The 17,568-nt window shown below is 36.6% G+C and overlaps 1 protein-coding gene across 8 annotated transcripts; it reads right to left on the bottom strand.

Annotated features, from left to right (window-relative positions):
* Nucleotides 1–943: 943 nt before the first annotated feature.
* sgce (sarcoglycan, epsilon) lies at nucleotides 944–15,572 on the bottom strand. 8 transcript variants are annotated; one of them, XM_033992219.3, is made up of 13 exons: nucleotides 15,433–15,572; nucleotides 14,777–14,887; nucleotides 10,606–10,728; nucleotides 9,726–9,883; nucleotides 8,294–8,366; nucleotides 7,414–7,612; nucleotides 6,907–7,069; nucleotides 5,066–5,280; nucleotides 4,427–4,453; nucleotides 3,590–3,778; nucleotides 2,646–2,689; nucleotides 1,749–1,786; nucleotides 944–1,317 (listed from the first exon to the last, which is right to left on the bottom strand). In XM_033992219.3, exons 1-13 carry the CDS (start codon nucleotides 15,467–15,469, stop codon nucleotides 1,267–1,269), a joined length of 1,428 nt encoding a protein of 475 aa, XP_033848110.1. In that variant the 5' UTR covers nucleotides 15,470–15,572; the 3' UTR covers nucleotides 944–1,266. The 8 variants fall into 8 exon arrangements, with proteins under 8 accessions (XP_033848110.1, XP_033848112.1, XP_033848116.1 ...); XM_033992221.3 differs by lacking the exon at nucleotides 1,749–1,786; XM_033992225.3 differs by lacking the exon at nucleotides 3,590–3,778.
* Nucleotides 15,573–17,568: the final 1,996 nt, after the last annotated feature.

Below are 17,568 nucleotides of genomic sequence, written 5' to 3'. Positions count from 1 at the left end.
TCAGTATTCTGAGTACAATAGTCTACATTTATTGTTCATCTTTTTCTCTCACATGCTTGAGCAAACAGAAGTGGAAGAGACATACATAGTTACTGGTGATCACTCCAACTTAAGTATAGATAGATCATTGATCTAGGAGCTGGATATAACCTCCTAACAGAAATTCAAACTTCACAAATACCCCAAAACCCCAACTTTAAGTTCCTTATCCTGCTAGAGTATATCTGCAAGTTATGTCACACAGACAACAAATCTAAACCATTTGCAGATTCCATTTCCACAATGCCTTGGGAGCCATGAGATTATGTGCCATAAAACTTGTGACTCCAGTTTTAATAAGTGGTTCTCAGACACAGGTGCCAGGAAATTCTGGATACTTTTCTTTTGTAAAACAATATATTGTACATATTGCATATTTAATGTACAAACGTATGTTATTTTGTTGCTGTTGTGAGAGACAGACCTGGTGCAGACAATACTTGTACATTACATTTCTACTTGAATGTTGATTAAAATGTATTGATTGGAATGTGGTCAGGCCTTATAGACAATATTAGGCTTAAACATTTACGTTCACTGCAGTACAGTGTCTCTCTTGATTTGCCTTATCACAGCCTTATTCCGGATTGAGAACCTCTGTTTTAGATATACTGGCATGAGAATAATAATATTGTTTTATTTACGAGTATAGTATTACAAATCTAGGGGGTTTTAGTAATGCATATGGGTTGTGTTTTTTTCAAGTGTAACATTTTAGTAAGATACAGAAAAGGTAAAATACCATTGTCCTTTACATAAGCATTTGTTGATTTACCCTTGACTAAAACATAATCACAAAAGTGCTTCATTTATCTACCAAACAGGAAGTACTTGTTAAAGCAGAGACGTGTGGTGCACAAAAAAAAAAAAGCTTATTCAGCAAAACAATGCAACATGTAGGTAATGTTCTAGAACTAGCAGACTAAAAAAATGCTGACAAGTTTATTACAGATGCTTATTACAGAAATTACAATTTTAATGATTAGCAAAATATTTTTTAAAAAAATCAATCCTCCAAAAAATGCATCATCTAATCTATATGTAAATAATACTTCCAGATTCCGCATTCTACACTGGAATACTGAAAACCTGAATAACACATCTATATGTTAACAATAAAGTACTTTATGTATCTATTGTATGATCATGCAAATTAGCATATTAATGGCAAAAGCATGTCTATATTATTTAAAATTAGTGTATACAAATTAATTGCATTCTAATAAATTACAAATTTAGTGCTTCTGTCAGTTTTCTTTCTTCAGGAATACCATTTACCTGTGGAAAGAAAATAAATGTAAATTGTAAACAGTATCATAGTTCTTTTATCATGGTGTTTTAAAATCCAAGGTACTCTAGTATAAACTAGTATATTCATATTCTGGCCCCCTGTTCAGTTTAGCTCTGTATTTGGAGAGTCACGATGCTTTATATTGCAATAGCAAGACAATCAATAAGGAATATAATACTAAAGTTTCTTTATTTGTGTTCGTGCAGTATTGGTAGTTTATATATATATATATATATATATATATATATATATATATATATATTAGTCAGCATCTGTCAAGTTGGAAAGGGAAAGTTACAGAAAACAGCTCTACTCTATTTTGCTTTCTCTGCTAAAAGTATGTTTTTTTGGTAAATAAATGTATGTATGACTGCAGATCTGACTAATGCTTCAGTAACCTCAGACACAATATACTTGCCTCGCGTCGCTGGAATGTTGACATACAATAATTCCGTCCTTTGGTGAAAGCATTAATAAAATTAGCAATACAACACAATGTTTAGGCTTCTGCAATGTACAATCATAGTTGAGGGGGGATGAAACCGTGCACAATTATGCAATATGCTGTGCATTTTTTTATTCTTGATTCAGACACAAGGGGGCGCCTCATACAAATAAACAATTTCCCACTGCACCCACAAAGGGACCAATTTTGAAGCAAAATGATTATTTTCATAAAAAACTGCAGGAAGGAGCTTAAAATGTACGATTACTAGTAAGAGCATAGCCAGACCAAACCACCTCCTTAATACTGTTCCCATTGTCCTTAATAAACAGCTTAGTCAACTGCCATGAGACCTGGTATTAGCTGTATTTAGCTATTTATTGAGTGTTATTGAGGGATAGTGTGTCTAGCCATACATCCTTCCATCTCTATGTCACACTTATATTTTTACATCTATCTGGAGAACCGCGCATCAAATGGTGATAAAAATGTAATTTCTTATTCTATACATTCTGATAATATATTTCACGATCATCAACCTTTTCATCATACTAATGGCTCTAACTTTGAATTTACAGTCGTGGCGAGGGTTGTACAGTATGTTTCTGACATCCTTCTTTTAAACTTATTTCTTAATAACTTTAGCAGCACAGTGATTGTTTGTTCAATTTAACATTATTTATAACATTTAACATTGAATACTCATTACTAAAGAGACGACTCCACTTTCAACTTAATAATGAAGAGGTATGAAAAGGTATTGATGATATTTAGGGTAGTAAAGTCCAGTTATTGCACCAACTAAAAGCACTGATTGGCATTGTATTAATTTTGAGACATGATAAATGAAGATTATTATTACATACTGACCTGCAGTCTGCTGTTGTGACATCTGTGTCTGATGTTGCAGATTACTAAAAAAAAAAAAAGGAAATATGTAAATAGGCCATTCCTTTAAAAAATGTCTTTGGTTTCAGTGACTTTGTTTTTCACAAATCCATTATTCACTTGCATTGACAGGTTTGAATGCAGAACTAAGGTTATCTTTTAAGGTTCAGTCCAAGTAAATAATAAATGTCCAAAGGTTAAAACAATGTGGCAGTTAAATGGTTATTTTCTACCGGACAACACTGGTAATTGAACTTAACTAAGAAAATAAAAGAATACAGCCATGTACCATGCTGTAAGACAATAGCTTAGAGTTTTGTGTGTCTATACAGCACGAAAGTCACGTGACCTCAATATGGCAGCATAAAAGGTCAGAGGTCACCAACACATTTAGCATTTAGGGTTTATATAACCCTACCTATATGATGTCACTACCCCAAATGGTTTCTGAGATAAAAGGCGTTGACATTGTGGCAGAAGAAAGTGCACATTTTTCTTGCACATTTATCATATGGAAACCAAAAAGTCACATGACCCCAATACAGCAGCTAGCTTCTGAGACAGGTCAAAATGAAACATGCAGTTAGATTTTGCACGAGGAGTTTTCATGAAAATATGAAGTTGCAAGCTGAAATGGTTTATAAGATGTTAGTAGTTTACTTCAAATAATGTTTTTGTTTTCAGAAAAGAAAAACATACCCAATAAAGTAACCAAAACACAAGTAAATAATAAGGCATTGAATGCTGGTCCTTGTAAATCAGTGAATTTTAAATTGTTGTTTAGGTTTTAAAGTGTTTTTTATTCATGTTTAAACTATTGTTTCAGAAAAAAAAGTGCTAATGGAGATTTGGAGTAAATAACTTTGGAGAATCTAGCGGTCTGTATACCACAGTAAATGTTTTTAAGGAAGTATATTTTCACTCACGTTTGTGTCTGCATTAGTGGCATACTGGTAGTCTTATAGCTGTCTGGGTGTAAGGGTGGTACAATTTCACCGCTGACTGGGTGAAACACAGGCAATGTTGAAAGAGGCCATGCTATCTCGCGGTTCTTGGACATGTTTCGTAGCTCCTTGGTAGACTTCTGGATAGAACTGTGATGAACCAACTGGATGCTGCAAAACAATCACGCACAAGTACAAGTTTTGAATGGGTTTTGTGTTTATTTCTGTGAGGTGTAATAGTGTACACTTTGTGATCTTTGTGAAGTTTAATATCAAGACTGATACCAACAAACATATACTGTATCACAGCATCCCAAACAGAAAACTGAGACCACGTGCTAAAGGCTTTCTATTTATCACAGAGTAGGTTCAGGAAGCAGTGTTTATAATATATTTGTAATCATACTCCCTTAGTTTGAAACAGTAACGGCAATACCCTAATAATAATAATAATATGATTACCTTCCATGTCTTATTATTTCTAAGTAGAAGCAGTATTTAGGTCCAGAATTACACTGCTATCTAATGAGCTGAGATCAGTATTTGCACTATACCGACGGTTTTCTATTTTCATTTTGTTCTTTTGTTTCGGCCTTTAGATATGATTGAGGGCTTGTGGAGAATCAACCAACTCCCTTATATAAGCAGCTTCCCAAGTAATGATTTAAACAAACATGAAATGAATTTAATGAATGACTCAAATGCATGGATCTGATGTTGGGCCAGCGTGACCCGAGCAATGGGGGGGGGGGGGGGGGACAGTAAACCTAAAACAAAATAAAAAATAAATAATAAAACCACAGGAAAGAAGACACTTACTCTGGTGTTTGCATGTTTCTTTTTTGCCTAGAAATGAAACAAAATACTAGTATTAATACTGAAAACATTGAAATATTAGCCAATGGAAGACCCAGCTGAGGCAAATGCTCATGTGTATCTACCACAGAACAGAATGGTCAGCATTTGCTGCCTGACTTTGCAGGGCCGGTGGAAAAAAAAATCACTCACAAATGGTAAGAATGAGAGACAAACAGACAGGACAAAGACAAGCTAAAAAAATAATAATTTGGGGCTGGGTGCAATAATGTAAAGAAGAATGACGCGTACATGAAAACAAATATGGGCGCATATGTTACTTGCTGCTTTTTAGAGGGTATGATAGAGGGGGATATTAAACTGCTGCCCTGTTCTGAACTGTTCAGAAATACGTCTAGGACACAATGGCTACAAAGAATATGCGTTTTTCCAAACCGAACACACAGTGTAGTATGGACAGCGTGTTTAATATTTAATAGGATACAGCATCATCCCAGATCTACTCTACAACCTATAAGAATTGTACACATCCTTTGCAGATGTATAGTTTCTAGAAAAACAACTTCTGTGCAAATAACTGGTAACTGGCAGTGTGGAATTTGTTTTTTGTTTTGTTTTATAATATTTCAATTGCATACTTACACCCCTTCCCGTCGGCAGCACATGACGTACCCAAGGATGATGAAAAGGATCAAGGCAACAGCAGAAGGTACTGCCAGTGTTATCAGGAAGTCTGAGAAATAGTCTCTACTTTTTAGTGACTCAGAAGGTGGGCTGTATTCTCCAATATCCGGTAACACTCCACTCCCTGGGTCGGGCCTTTCCTTACCAACAGAGACTAATTTTGTAATATCCACCTATTTAAACAAAAAATAAATAAATACAATAGAAATTTTATGGACTGATGAATTTTCAGAATTTGTCAATTAAACAGGCTCTATTTTCTACAGTTGGTACCAGTGCTTCAGATAAGCTGCGTACTGGGTGTTTCACACATTGAAAACATATGAATTACATACGATATATAAAGTTAATGCAAAAAGAATACGCATAGCAATTTTGTTGCACAGCTTGAGTTTGCATGTTATCAAGCTTCTTGTACTTTGTTGGTTCCCGGTGTCTCAGTGCTAAATATACTGCATACGGTAGCTAGAGAATGGATCATAGAAATGCCGGAACAGCTAATTGTAGCCACGGGAATTAACAGAAACACATGACTAATAAGTCTGGGTATTTAATAAAACTTTTTTTCTTAAAAGGGACTGTGAATACGTGACTGGATTCTTGATCCTTAGGATTACCTCTTTGTCACACAAACTTTTGGAAGGTAAATCTATATACTATATACAATATTCTGCGTTTGGAGAGTTTTTGTTTAATATTAGAAATAGGCTATATAGTATGTGCATGAGGGCCTTTTGTTAAGTATATTCCATCTGAAGTGTTAGAATAAAAAAAAGAAAATTAAGGAACTGGCAAGTTAAATGTTGGTCACAATCATTAATTTTATGCGGCTGAACAAACCTTATTTTTCTTGTTGATTTGCGGACACTTGGTCGCACACCAATAATTTCTGATTAAAAATATATTAATTAACTACCTGGTGTAGACAAATTCTTTTTTTGTTTTGAAAATAATGTCTGTTCAATAAAATATATTTTAAATTAGAAATTGACAGAGTGTGCGACCAAGTGTGTCTTTTTGACATTTGCTCTGATGAAGACATGTTTTTGTCGAAACGCGTTCGCAAACACTATTTTAATATGTTAATGTAAGAATAAAGTTTGTTTTATTAATTATCTGCTATGGATCTGGATTTTGTTGATGGGAGTTGCTGTCTTTTTTCCTTGCTACGATTTCACTTCAGGTATTTATTTGACACATTTTCCTTGGACAAGTCACCCCCTACTTTGAAGGAAATTGAAAAACAATCTTTTAGCGCTGGTATAATGTAATATATACATTTCTGTGTTTCTTGGCTTCACAGCCATATTGTTTGTGGTCAATAAAGCAAATAAGAACAATTGTTGTTTCTGTTTTTATTCTAAGACCAAGTTTGTGTACAGTAGTTCAAAGTAACATTACAGTTCAAATGTAAGGCTGTAGTTAATGCCTACTCCATAAGTTAGCATTAAAGTACGTACAGTATTTACTGAAAGTACTCAGACAAAGGTAAAGTTGCATTTTACTCACCCAAAATACATTTTACTGACACTGTCTAAATTAAGAATAAACTATTCAATGACTCAAACCCTTATCTGGAGCACTGGTTGGAAGTTTACTAAATTTGTTTAAATTATTAAACATAATTTAGGGCAGTAGCCACATAAATCATTATTGTTGTGCATTTTGTTCTCTTTATTTATTTATTTTTTGGTTTATTTCACTAAATCTGCATTTCAGTATTGGTCACGGACATGCAAGTAACCCCGGGTCTTTGCTGAAGCTTTAGACAAAATATTATTTTAAACCAAAACACTTACCAGAGATATTTTGCACCAGTCAATGTAAAACATTGCCCTAAACTTCTTATCACAACTAATGACAGGTTCCATCTCCTGACTGCAAAGCTGCTGGTTCTGAGGAGTTTCTACTTCCTTCAGACAGGAAGAGAATGCAACATCAGCACCCACCATCACATACACCCTGCAGCAAGAACATGCAAAATCAAGGTCAGGTCAAGTACACTAACAGTAGTTCTTCGACGATACCACATCTTAACCTTGTTTGACAGATCCCTAAAACCAATCCAATCTTACAACTTTTTGCTCAAAAATAAAACAACAAAAGCACTGTTCTTCTACAGAGTGTTACTTTACTAAAAGGATACTCGAGCACTGATTTCATTCAAGAAATGCTCATATGTTGTTAGAAAAAAGCGACTGGTCAGTTCTTTCACGTGAAAAACTGAAACAGCAGTGTGTCAATACTCATGACCACCACTGTACATAAAGAACACAAATACGACTATTTGTCATGTTTAAACTTACCCTTCCTTTAGGTCATTTATAGGGAGAGGGACTCTGCCTCCTCTATCCAATGCTGAGGTGATATTAATGGCATTTAGCCGATCTGGCTGCCACACATTTTTCACAGCTCCAAGGAAATCTCCCAACACTTGACTTGCCAACATCTCTTCAACATTCATGTTCTTTATAAAAAATTCTGCTTGGTACTTTAATGGAAATTCTATCAGATAAGAAAGGCAAAGTTTAATTAGTTGATGTCTAGACAATTATTTAATACCTATTCTAATTAAAAACAGACCAAAGTCATAACTGTCATATGTGAGGCTGTAAATTACCCTCATCAGTGATCACCCTTCATGTTGGCAATAAACTGCCGTAGGGATGGCAGAGATCAACCTTGTTGTAGGAAACCCATTCATATGTATACATACTGTACACACCAACAAAGTGAAGACAAAAATAACAGTCCTAATCATTTTGCTCATTGCCCATTTTGTGGATGGAATAAAATACATATAATATATATATATATATTTTAAGTTAGTGACTGCTGAAAACCCTACAATGAGTGTACAAATATGTTTTGTAATAATAATATCATGTTGTTTCCCTTTTTTAATCCCATGGGGAGATTCTATGGGTTGTACTTCTGAATCATAAATGTTAATGCAATAGGAGTCAATGTGATTTTCCCTAAAGAAATTATTTAAAAAAACAACAGCAATACAAATGTTGATGCGAGGGTGTGCATGACGTTTAGAAGCTAATAGGGAAAATTACCCAAATGGGGACTTAATAATGGATTGTTATATCTTAACCCACTTTACAGTGAACAGCAGATAGCAATGTGAGTCACTATTGAGATTTTATCAGCTATTTTGCCACAGTTGTTTTTACTTACCCTCTGAGAACATGACGTTAATGACAAGGTTGTGTCTTGCAGTCTCAAATGTACGTCGGTTGTAGGCAGTAATCTGACTCAGAATCAAGAAAAAAGTACAATCTCAGATTAGAATAACAGAATGTGCTGTGCCTTACTCAAGGTTTGCAACAAAACCAGTTTCCACAGTTTGCTAAGAAGTTCTCTGTAATGTAAGTTTAGATTTAATAAACACAAGGAAAAGTGCATTTAGTGATATTTAGGGAGTCAGTCTCACCGCTCAGGAAAAACACCAGCAGGGTTTTCCTGAGAGTTACAGGATGCCAGTATTTAAATTCTGCTGTATGAAGAGCATTAAAAAGAGGCCCTAGTACCAATTATTGTAATATTGCCTGTTGTAATTGTGTGGATATTTAATCTTTTTTCTTTTCTTTCCCATCAATCAACCACAGTTGTAATACAATCCATACATTTTGTACACACAGTAAAAGTGTTAAACGTACTTCCCTGGTCTCTCCCTAGATGTCAGTATATTCCTTTACGCACCATGGTTTCTCTATAGCAGGGGTGGGCAATTCCAGTTCTGGAGGGCCGGTGTCCCTCCTGGATTTTGTTCAAAGTGTACTCTAAATGACCTAATTAGACCAATAATTGGTAATAATTGGTCCAATTGAGTAATTTAGGGCAACGCTGGAACAAAAGCCAGGAGGGACACTGGCCCTCCAGGACCGGAGTTGCCCACCCCTGCTCTATAGGCTAAACACAAAGTGAGTTTGCTTGCTGCGTATGGGTTTCTGGCTCATACAACTTGTTACTCTTATTGGTCCAATAACCATTGTTTTAAAAAACAGTAAGAATCCCAGCCAAGACCATGTTTCACACAAAGATGTGCTGTGGGGCCTCGGTATAGTTAATCAATAAATCTTACCTGCCATGCGTTACCATTCACTTTGGTTTTGCATCACCCTATAAAATTAACTCACTTTGCTTCATGAAGTCGAATGAAACCTGCTGAATAATGTTACCTTAACATATTGAATTACATACTGCTTTGTAGTTTTCCCATATACTTAAGGAAAAACTGACACCAACTGAAAAATGTGACATTTTGAAATCTAACATGAAATACTGTACTACTATTATGGCTTCCGGTAGACTTTTGCGATATCATTTTGTAGTTTCTTTCATTACATTATGTTAAATAAAAGATATAAAATATGTTTATATAGTTTTTTTTTTTTTTTTAAGTATGTCTCAATCCTAAAATTCTAGGTGATGCAAAACTTTTGGCCACAGCTGTAGTTTTAAAAGGAAATACATAATAGAAAACTCGGTTGAGGCTCACAAGCTGGTAAGTGTAGGGGACCTTAATTAATTGTAATGACAATGCAACACTATTAGGCAAGCTGTACATTTGGAAGGGAAATAATTAATACTACTTCTGAAAACGTACCTCAATGATAATTGGTTTGCCCACAAGATCAGCTGTTGGAGATCCATAAAGCACTCCATCACTATACGGTGTTCTCTGTATATAACGAAGCCAGCCAGGTCTGTCCGGGTAGCCCATTAAATTGGTGTTAAATGTGATGGGGTCATTCCTCGCATCGCCTATGCAATCACCACAATCAATAAAAGGTATTAAACAGAAAGTATGGTATAAATGAAAGTGACCAATATAAGAGTCCTAATTTATGTAATATTACAGGTACTTGAATCCATACATCCACTCATATTTAAGTAGGACAAAAAAAATATTGTGAAGGAGTTCAGTTAACTCAGCGACACATGCCTTTATGAAATTGTATCTGCCAGTCAAATGCTTGACTACAATGTGAAACATTTTACAGAGTATGTACAAGTTTATAGGGCATCTATACAAATCCGTATTCTACTACAATACACCTAATTTCCATTGGCGCACTGAAAAAAGGGGTTCTTCAATGATGTAGATATTTCTAACAGAGTTCAGTTTAACCACTTGACTGCCACTGGATGTACCAGGTACATCCTCCTTGAGTAATTCAAACATACAGGATTTTCTACTCTCTTTTAAAATGTATTTATTTCCCTTAAAATAACCTTGGTGGTTTTTATTTAACTTGTAAAGGAGTTGTTGATTGTTCAAGGGATTCACCTGTGTGCTGCACTCAATGTAACAAATGTGAATCACTTTGACAATCATAGTCACTTTAGATGTTAATAAAAAAAGAAATGTCTGTGTACAAGAAATAAATTCACTTTTAGACCTTGAAGGAAGAAAATAATACAACGGGTGGCAGTCAAGGGGTTAACCAAATTGTACTAATGATTAATGAAAAACATCAGCATACCGGGTTTAGGATAAGGAGGGAATTCCCCCTTAAAATACTCTCTTTCCAAAACATGAACAAAGAGGACCCCAGCAGAAGGATAGACATTCCGGTCAGCATGCACCTTGGAGAGGATAGTGTAAACTGGAAGAGAAAGATAATTGACAGGTGCACAAACGCAGAGTGAGACATGCACTGGGCAGAACTGTCATGCAGTGCAGAGGAAGGGGGTTCAGCACAACACATCCAGCTTTAGTGTGTAAGGCAAGCCTGGAAAATATTTATTGAGTTTAAATTGAGTTTGTATCTGACAAAAAAAAAGAGAGATATTAGCATTAGAAGCTTCAGCGGCAGATATGCAAACTCCCCTCACAAGGACGCTTAACTGCTTACTGTAACGAAATCCATCATCATACTGCAAGCGAATGGTTAATTACTTGCAGGATAAAAAGAAAGCTTGGTTCTTTGCAGGTAACTGAAAAAGTATCAATTACTTAAAAAGACAGATACAATTAGATTTCATAAAATTTTGTGACAATTGGACAAGTTATTCTCTGCTTCCAAAAGTGTAGTCTGAAGTACACACCTATGTACACGTGCCCACCTTCACTATAGCCCCATTGCTAGTGATACAGTACTGTAGGCATCCCCAGCAGGATACTAAGTTGAAACTTTGAGGTACTTCAGAAAGTAAACAGGAAAATGATTTCTAGTTATCATTCAGATTTTAAATACATGGAGCATGTTAATGATATTGAAGAGCTGAGGTGAGGACTGAGTGGAGCAGCAGATACCATACATGACCCTTTATCAGGACTGCGTCTCAGCTCCGGGAACAGGTTCCAGATCCAGCCTTCACAGAAGAGGCTGCAAGCCATGTCTATGACAGCTTGCATAACTGGCTACAGATTTAGCATTCTCAGCCTCAAGGACACTGCAGCGGCTGGGTTTGTGGTGTCCAGGCAGAACAGTAAAGGAAGAGTTGATATTCTTGCTACTAGCACGTTTACTGACCTTTCACATTGTCAAAAGAAATGCTGGTGTGAATTATTTACGCATGGTAACTGCTGTTTACAGCTTTTTTGGTCATTAAAGTTTAAAGCTTTCCTTTGGTCTATGCAGTATTCACATGCTATCCAGGAAAGGGGTTTTTTTAGGAAAAAAAATAAAATAATGCAGTGCTTCTGGTTACCGGATTTTGCTACATAATGCACAGCTGTTAGGCTAGGTGACCCTGCAGTGGTTCTGTGTTCCCAAGCAAATAATTAATCTTCTATGTGTGGCCTGTTGTGAACATAAAAGCATTACAGAGCAGATGGTGCTCCACGCTAAACCTGAACCCCTGCTGAGACTGAAGTTTAACACAGAACATCAGCTAAGCAAGTATAACTACTCTGAGCAGGCATCACATTGGGCTATATAACCTTATTAACTCTTCTTAGAAACTTAAATGCTTGACTTGACACCGTCTTTGTGGTGATCATCAGTTAATATGTTACCCATACAAATCTAAAGATGAAATCATTAACATATGTGTATGTAGAAAATTCAACAGCTCAGTTTTATAATGCATAACGACGGCATTTGCCTGGGAAAAGTTCAATACTATATAATCTGTTGCAATTTCAGAATTTAACACTTGACAATAGGTCACATACGTTTAGTAACTTTCTATTTTAACTGTTAAAGGGCTGAGATGTTTCTCAAACTATACTGTACATTTGTTTTGAAGAACAATCATTTTCAAAACGTACACTTTCCATTAAAAAAGTTAACAGAGGCCATGTCCCCTACACAACGCACCATCGATCAACAAAAATCAACACGTTTGTTATTGAAACATTATTTTTGGTCATAGGAACATGACCAAAGGTTGGTAAGATGAGCAGCACCACTGAAATGTGTGGTACCAATGAAAAAGACAATTATGAAATTGCTTTCTGGGTGACTGACATTTTTTGTTTTATATTTAGGGCTTCTAGTTTTTATTTTTTATCACGTGATGTCCCTTTAAACATATTTTGAGCTGATTCGCTTTCTTAATCAAACACTAATTACCAAAAGAAGCTGTTTCTTTTTATTCTCATATCTTGATTGACTTAACAAACAACGTGCATTGGTCTCACCTGATTCTATTTGAATCTGCATTTCATTCTGGCTCTAATCACCAAATTCATCTTATTCATTTCCACTATGTTAGTTTCTAGTAGTGCGTCGCTAATTTAAACAATCTGGTATTCAGTTAAACCTTAACTATTAATTAAGGTTTAAAGGAGGAAGAGATGGGAAATAAAAACCGAAAACCAGAAGCCTTATTTATATTAAATGGGCAGTGAATTAATGAAGGGTCCAGACCTTACAAAGTAAGGTATAGTGCATGTGCAATTTAACTAAATACCTGATACATGAACAACAAAACATTAAATAAAGGCACTATTTCTTGCTTCTTGGCAACCAAGTATATATGAAATCTACTAAGCTATTTGGAAATACCTGTTCGTTTTTAGGAGTACAAACAATCATCTTCCAGTGTTTTCAGAACCATGGCAACCCCTGTGACTGGGTAATAAAACAGGCTTTGAATTAGTTACGCTAAATGAGTGCTAAAGTGTACACCACCACGCCTCTCTTGATTCAAGACCTTTAGACCTGTTGTTTGAGATATTCAACTTTGCAAATGTTCACTAACATGTACCTTTGTGATAGTTGTGTACCGTTAGCTGACCAAAAGTCTGAAATGGGGTTTGTCCTCAAGATGTTTTTTCATGCCATCTTTCAAGTCAGGAAATGACTGTAGTTTTTAAATAGTATGTTTCATATACTGGCAGGATGGATTTATACTACAATTTTTATCTGATACAAAGGCTCCGATGTGCACCTACAGTAACAACAACAATTTGGGTAATACCAGTGATTATGACTGAAGATATTTATCATTTTGTTCCAGTATTCCATTGTATTACCCTAACCCTAGGCCCAACCCTAACTTTACCAGAATCATTAGGAAACATTCACATTTCTGTGTCCACCACCACTATACACTGCTTGTGAGAACGGTATCTCTAAAAAGAAGGTGGTGGTAGAAAGTAGCCAGATTGTTTTTTCCCTTTTTTATTTATAGAAAAACCACACACACACTGAACTGCTAAGGTGAAGGATTGGATCAATAAGGAGTCTGAACTTCTTCCTTAATCCCCAAAAGGATGTCAGTGACCTGGGCTGTCAACACAGCTAGAATAAATAAAAGCTATTTGTCCTTATATTGTATGATCTTTAAATTTATATTACAATTGAATTCAAATTCAGCTGTTAAACTTGCCAATAGCTTAACGTTTCTTTGAGAACAATCAAACTACAGTACAGTATATACAGTATAATGTGACTTACATAACATGGTTCTAAAAGACTGGCAACATAATGTAGCTCTCAACCACATCATCAATCCCCATCAAAATCACTATCACTTTCTCCTCCCATTCCCACCCAAATGACCATCTGTTCTTTCAGACCTATTGATTTTTAAAAGAAATAGGCCTATACCATTCCCGTGCTCCTACTATAACTGAAGTTCTGATTTTTATTGTGTTTTAAATATTAAATATCCCTTATAAATTTGGGTATCTTTAATACAAAAATGTATTTAATTACTTTTGAAATGTCTATACTGAGCATGCTTTTGTTTGTTTTTTGGAAGGAGGGCTGTACAACATGTTATATATTATTTAGATTTCCTGAACACACTTTGTTATACAGTATAGAAATGGCAAAAGAGCAATACAAAGATAAACACACAAGACCCACCCACCATATTTCATGTTTTAGGGACACTGTCGAATTTCAAGAGGCATACAAATTAAAACCAGTAATAGCAAGGGGTTCACCTTTAAAATGTGAAAGTATAAAACTATTACAAAATCCCAAATATATGTCCAAAATAGACAAAAGAACGCTGAAGTAAAACATACTGTATATTGCATATTTCAGTTAATATGCCGTATAGTGCAAGTCTGAAAGTCATTAAAAAAAGAAACATGCAGAAAGACAGAGGTTAATAGTGAAAAACGTACCAATAAGGACAATTAAGAAAATCAGTAGTGGTTTAGCAGAAACCTTAGAAAACTGCAATTGTTAGAGAGAGGTGATGCTGGAGTGGCTTCAACTCACGGCGTAACAGTAACAACCTCAGACTCACCATCCATCTGCTCGACTGCCCTGCGCCTGCTTAATAATATACTACTGAAGTTTTGGCCAATCCTCCAATCAACGTTTTCATGTTTGACATCGGAACATCTGACTAAAACAGCTTATTAACATAAAACATAAAGGAAAAATAGCATAAGCATGCTATATATATATATATATATATATATATATATATATATATATATATATATATATATATATATATATATATATATTAAAGAAATAGGCCTACACCATATATATATATATATATATATATAGACAGACACACACACACACACACACACACACACACACACACACACACACACACCATCGCATGTGTAAATAAACGTGGCTTAAAATAGTGTATGAAGGCCGATTTCCGTGCAATAGACGTCACTGTTTGCCTAAAATATAATAATAATAGTAATAATAATAGCACACACAAGTATAATGATCAAATGTACCATAATATATATATATATATATATATAAAAAATACGTATGCAGTTTATAAAACAGTAAATTTAAGTCCTTTAAAAAAAGATTTTGTGGTCTGCAGAAAAAACCTATTCTCGTTTATGCCAAAAATTGTCATGTTTTCCATATGTCTTTTTTAATTAAATAAAGCCAAACCATTTAAACATGTATTCACATACATACCAATAGAGAAAACGACGAAAAAGCTTAAAGGTTCCATTATCTTTGCTGGAAATGCAAGTATTTTTCTGTTTATTCGTCGCCGATCTCTGCAGCATCCTCCTGCTACATTCCTCTCTCCCAACGCATTGTGGGAACTACCAAGCTGTGGTTGGTTGGAACATCTGGCACAGATGCTGGAAAATTAGACGCCATGTGAGTCTGTAAAGAAAGTGAGATTTAAACAGCTGAGCTGTGTGTATGGAAGGGTTAAGGGGGACAAGGGATATCGAGGGAGAAACCTTCAGAGAAATTAACGGTTATATCTCATTTTTACTCGCATGAAATGCATTACATACAGTAAAGCAATGCCAGAAAATATAACGCGGACTGCTATTTCTCCCTAATGTAGTGTAACGTGCATTGCAACTTTCATTTTCAAGTGACACTTCTAAAACTGAGACCAAATGAGTGAGACTTTGCACATCTGATACTGCATATCTGAATTATGGTAAGCAGGTGACCAGCAAGAGGAATTGAAACACCATAGCCACCATCTAAAACCCAGTACAGGTTTACAACATTCACTTGATGAGTACAGTAAACCATCTCTTCCACCAACATTAGAGCTTATAGCAGGACCAGATAAAAACCAGCACAAGATGCCAAATGCCTCCAAAAAGTTAAGTGCAACGATACACTATGGAATATGATATGAATTTAGAAGAGCTTTTCACTTTAATGGAAGCTGGAGCAATGGAAACTGGAGCATTTATTTTAGTAAATTTTTTATTTTTTTTATTTTTTTATTTTTATTTAGGAAATCTAGGTATTTCACAATGTCTACATAAGTGTTCTACATGATTTATGTCACCTTTGGGAATTCTGTCACCAACTCACTTAAATGTGCCCGAGCTGCCTCTCTCTCCTCTGTCCTAATTCTCCTCGACCTCTCTGCTGCCTTTGACACTGTTGATCACTCTATTCTACTATCATCTCTTGCTGACCTGGGGATCTCTGGCACTGCTCTGGCCTGGTTCTCCTCCTACCTCTCAAACCGCACTTACCAGGTAACCTGGCGTGGAGCAACCTCCACACCTCACCCTCTCTTAACTGGAGTCCCCCAAGGGTCAGTCTTGGGTCCTCTCCTGTTCTCTCTCTACACCCGCTCCCTGGGCCCCCTCATCGCATCCTATGGTTTCTCATACCATTTCTATGCTGATGATGCTCAGATTTTCCTCTCCTTCCCCACCTCTGACTCCACCATCTCCTCCCATATCTCTACCTGTCTGTCTGCTATTTCCTCCTGGATGCACTCGCATCACCTCAAACTCAACCTCTCTAAATCTGACCTCCTTTTCTTTCCCTCCTCCTCCCCCTCCTCTGATCTCTCTATCTCTGTTCCTCTGGAATTTACCACACTCTCTCCCTCTTCCTCCACTAAGAACCTTGGAGTCACCCTGGACCCCTGCCTCTCTTATTCCCAGCACATCTCCACTCTGGCACGCACTTGCAGATTCTTCCTGAGCAACATCCGAAGAATCCGACCCTTCCTCACCAACTATGCTACCCAGCTCCTGGTCCAGGCCCTGGTACTCTCCCGCCTAGACTACTGCAACTCCCTCCTGGCTGGCCTCCCTGCGTCCGCCACCCGTCCGCTCCAGCTCATCCAGAACTCTGCTGCCCGCCTGGTGTTCTCTCTGCCTCGCTTCGCCCACGCTACTCCACTACTCCGCTCGCTCCACTGGCTCCCGATCACCGCTCGCATCCAGTTCAAGACTCTTGTACTAGCCTACAGATGCCTTGACCAGACTGCACCCAGCTACCTCCAGACCCTCATCTCTCCCTACACCCCCACTCGACCTCTCCGCTCCGCCTGCACTAGAAGACTAGCTCTACCACCGCTACGCTCCCCTGCCTCCAAAGCCCGCTCCTTCTCCACCCTTGCTCCGCAGTGGTGGAATGACCTTCCTACAGATGTCAGGACTGCCCAGTCCCTGACCACATTCCGGCGCCTCCTTAAGACTCACCTCTTCAAAGAGCACCTGTAGAACTCCTCTGTTTGTATCCTGGGACACTATCACCCTTCATGTAAATGTGCTTTATTTTGCTCTTATCAGCCCCCTATTTTACTGCATTTAATCCTGTACTTCAGAATAC

The sequence above is a fragment of the Acipenser ruthenus genome, chromosome 3, assembly GCF_902713425.1.
Source record: "Acipenser ruthenus chromosome 3, fAciRut3.2 maternal haplotype, whole genome shotgun sequence".
NCBI classification, from domain to species: domain Eukaryota; kingdom Metazoa; phylum Chordata; class Actinopteri; order Acipenseriformes; family Acipenseridae; genus Acipenser; species Acipenser ruthenus.
This window is presented reverse-complemented; position numbering and strand designations above follow the sequence as displayed.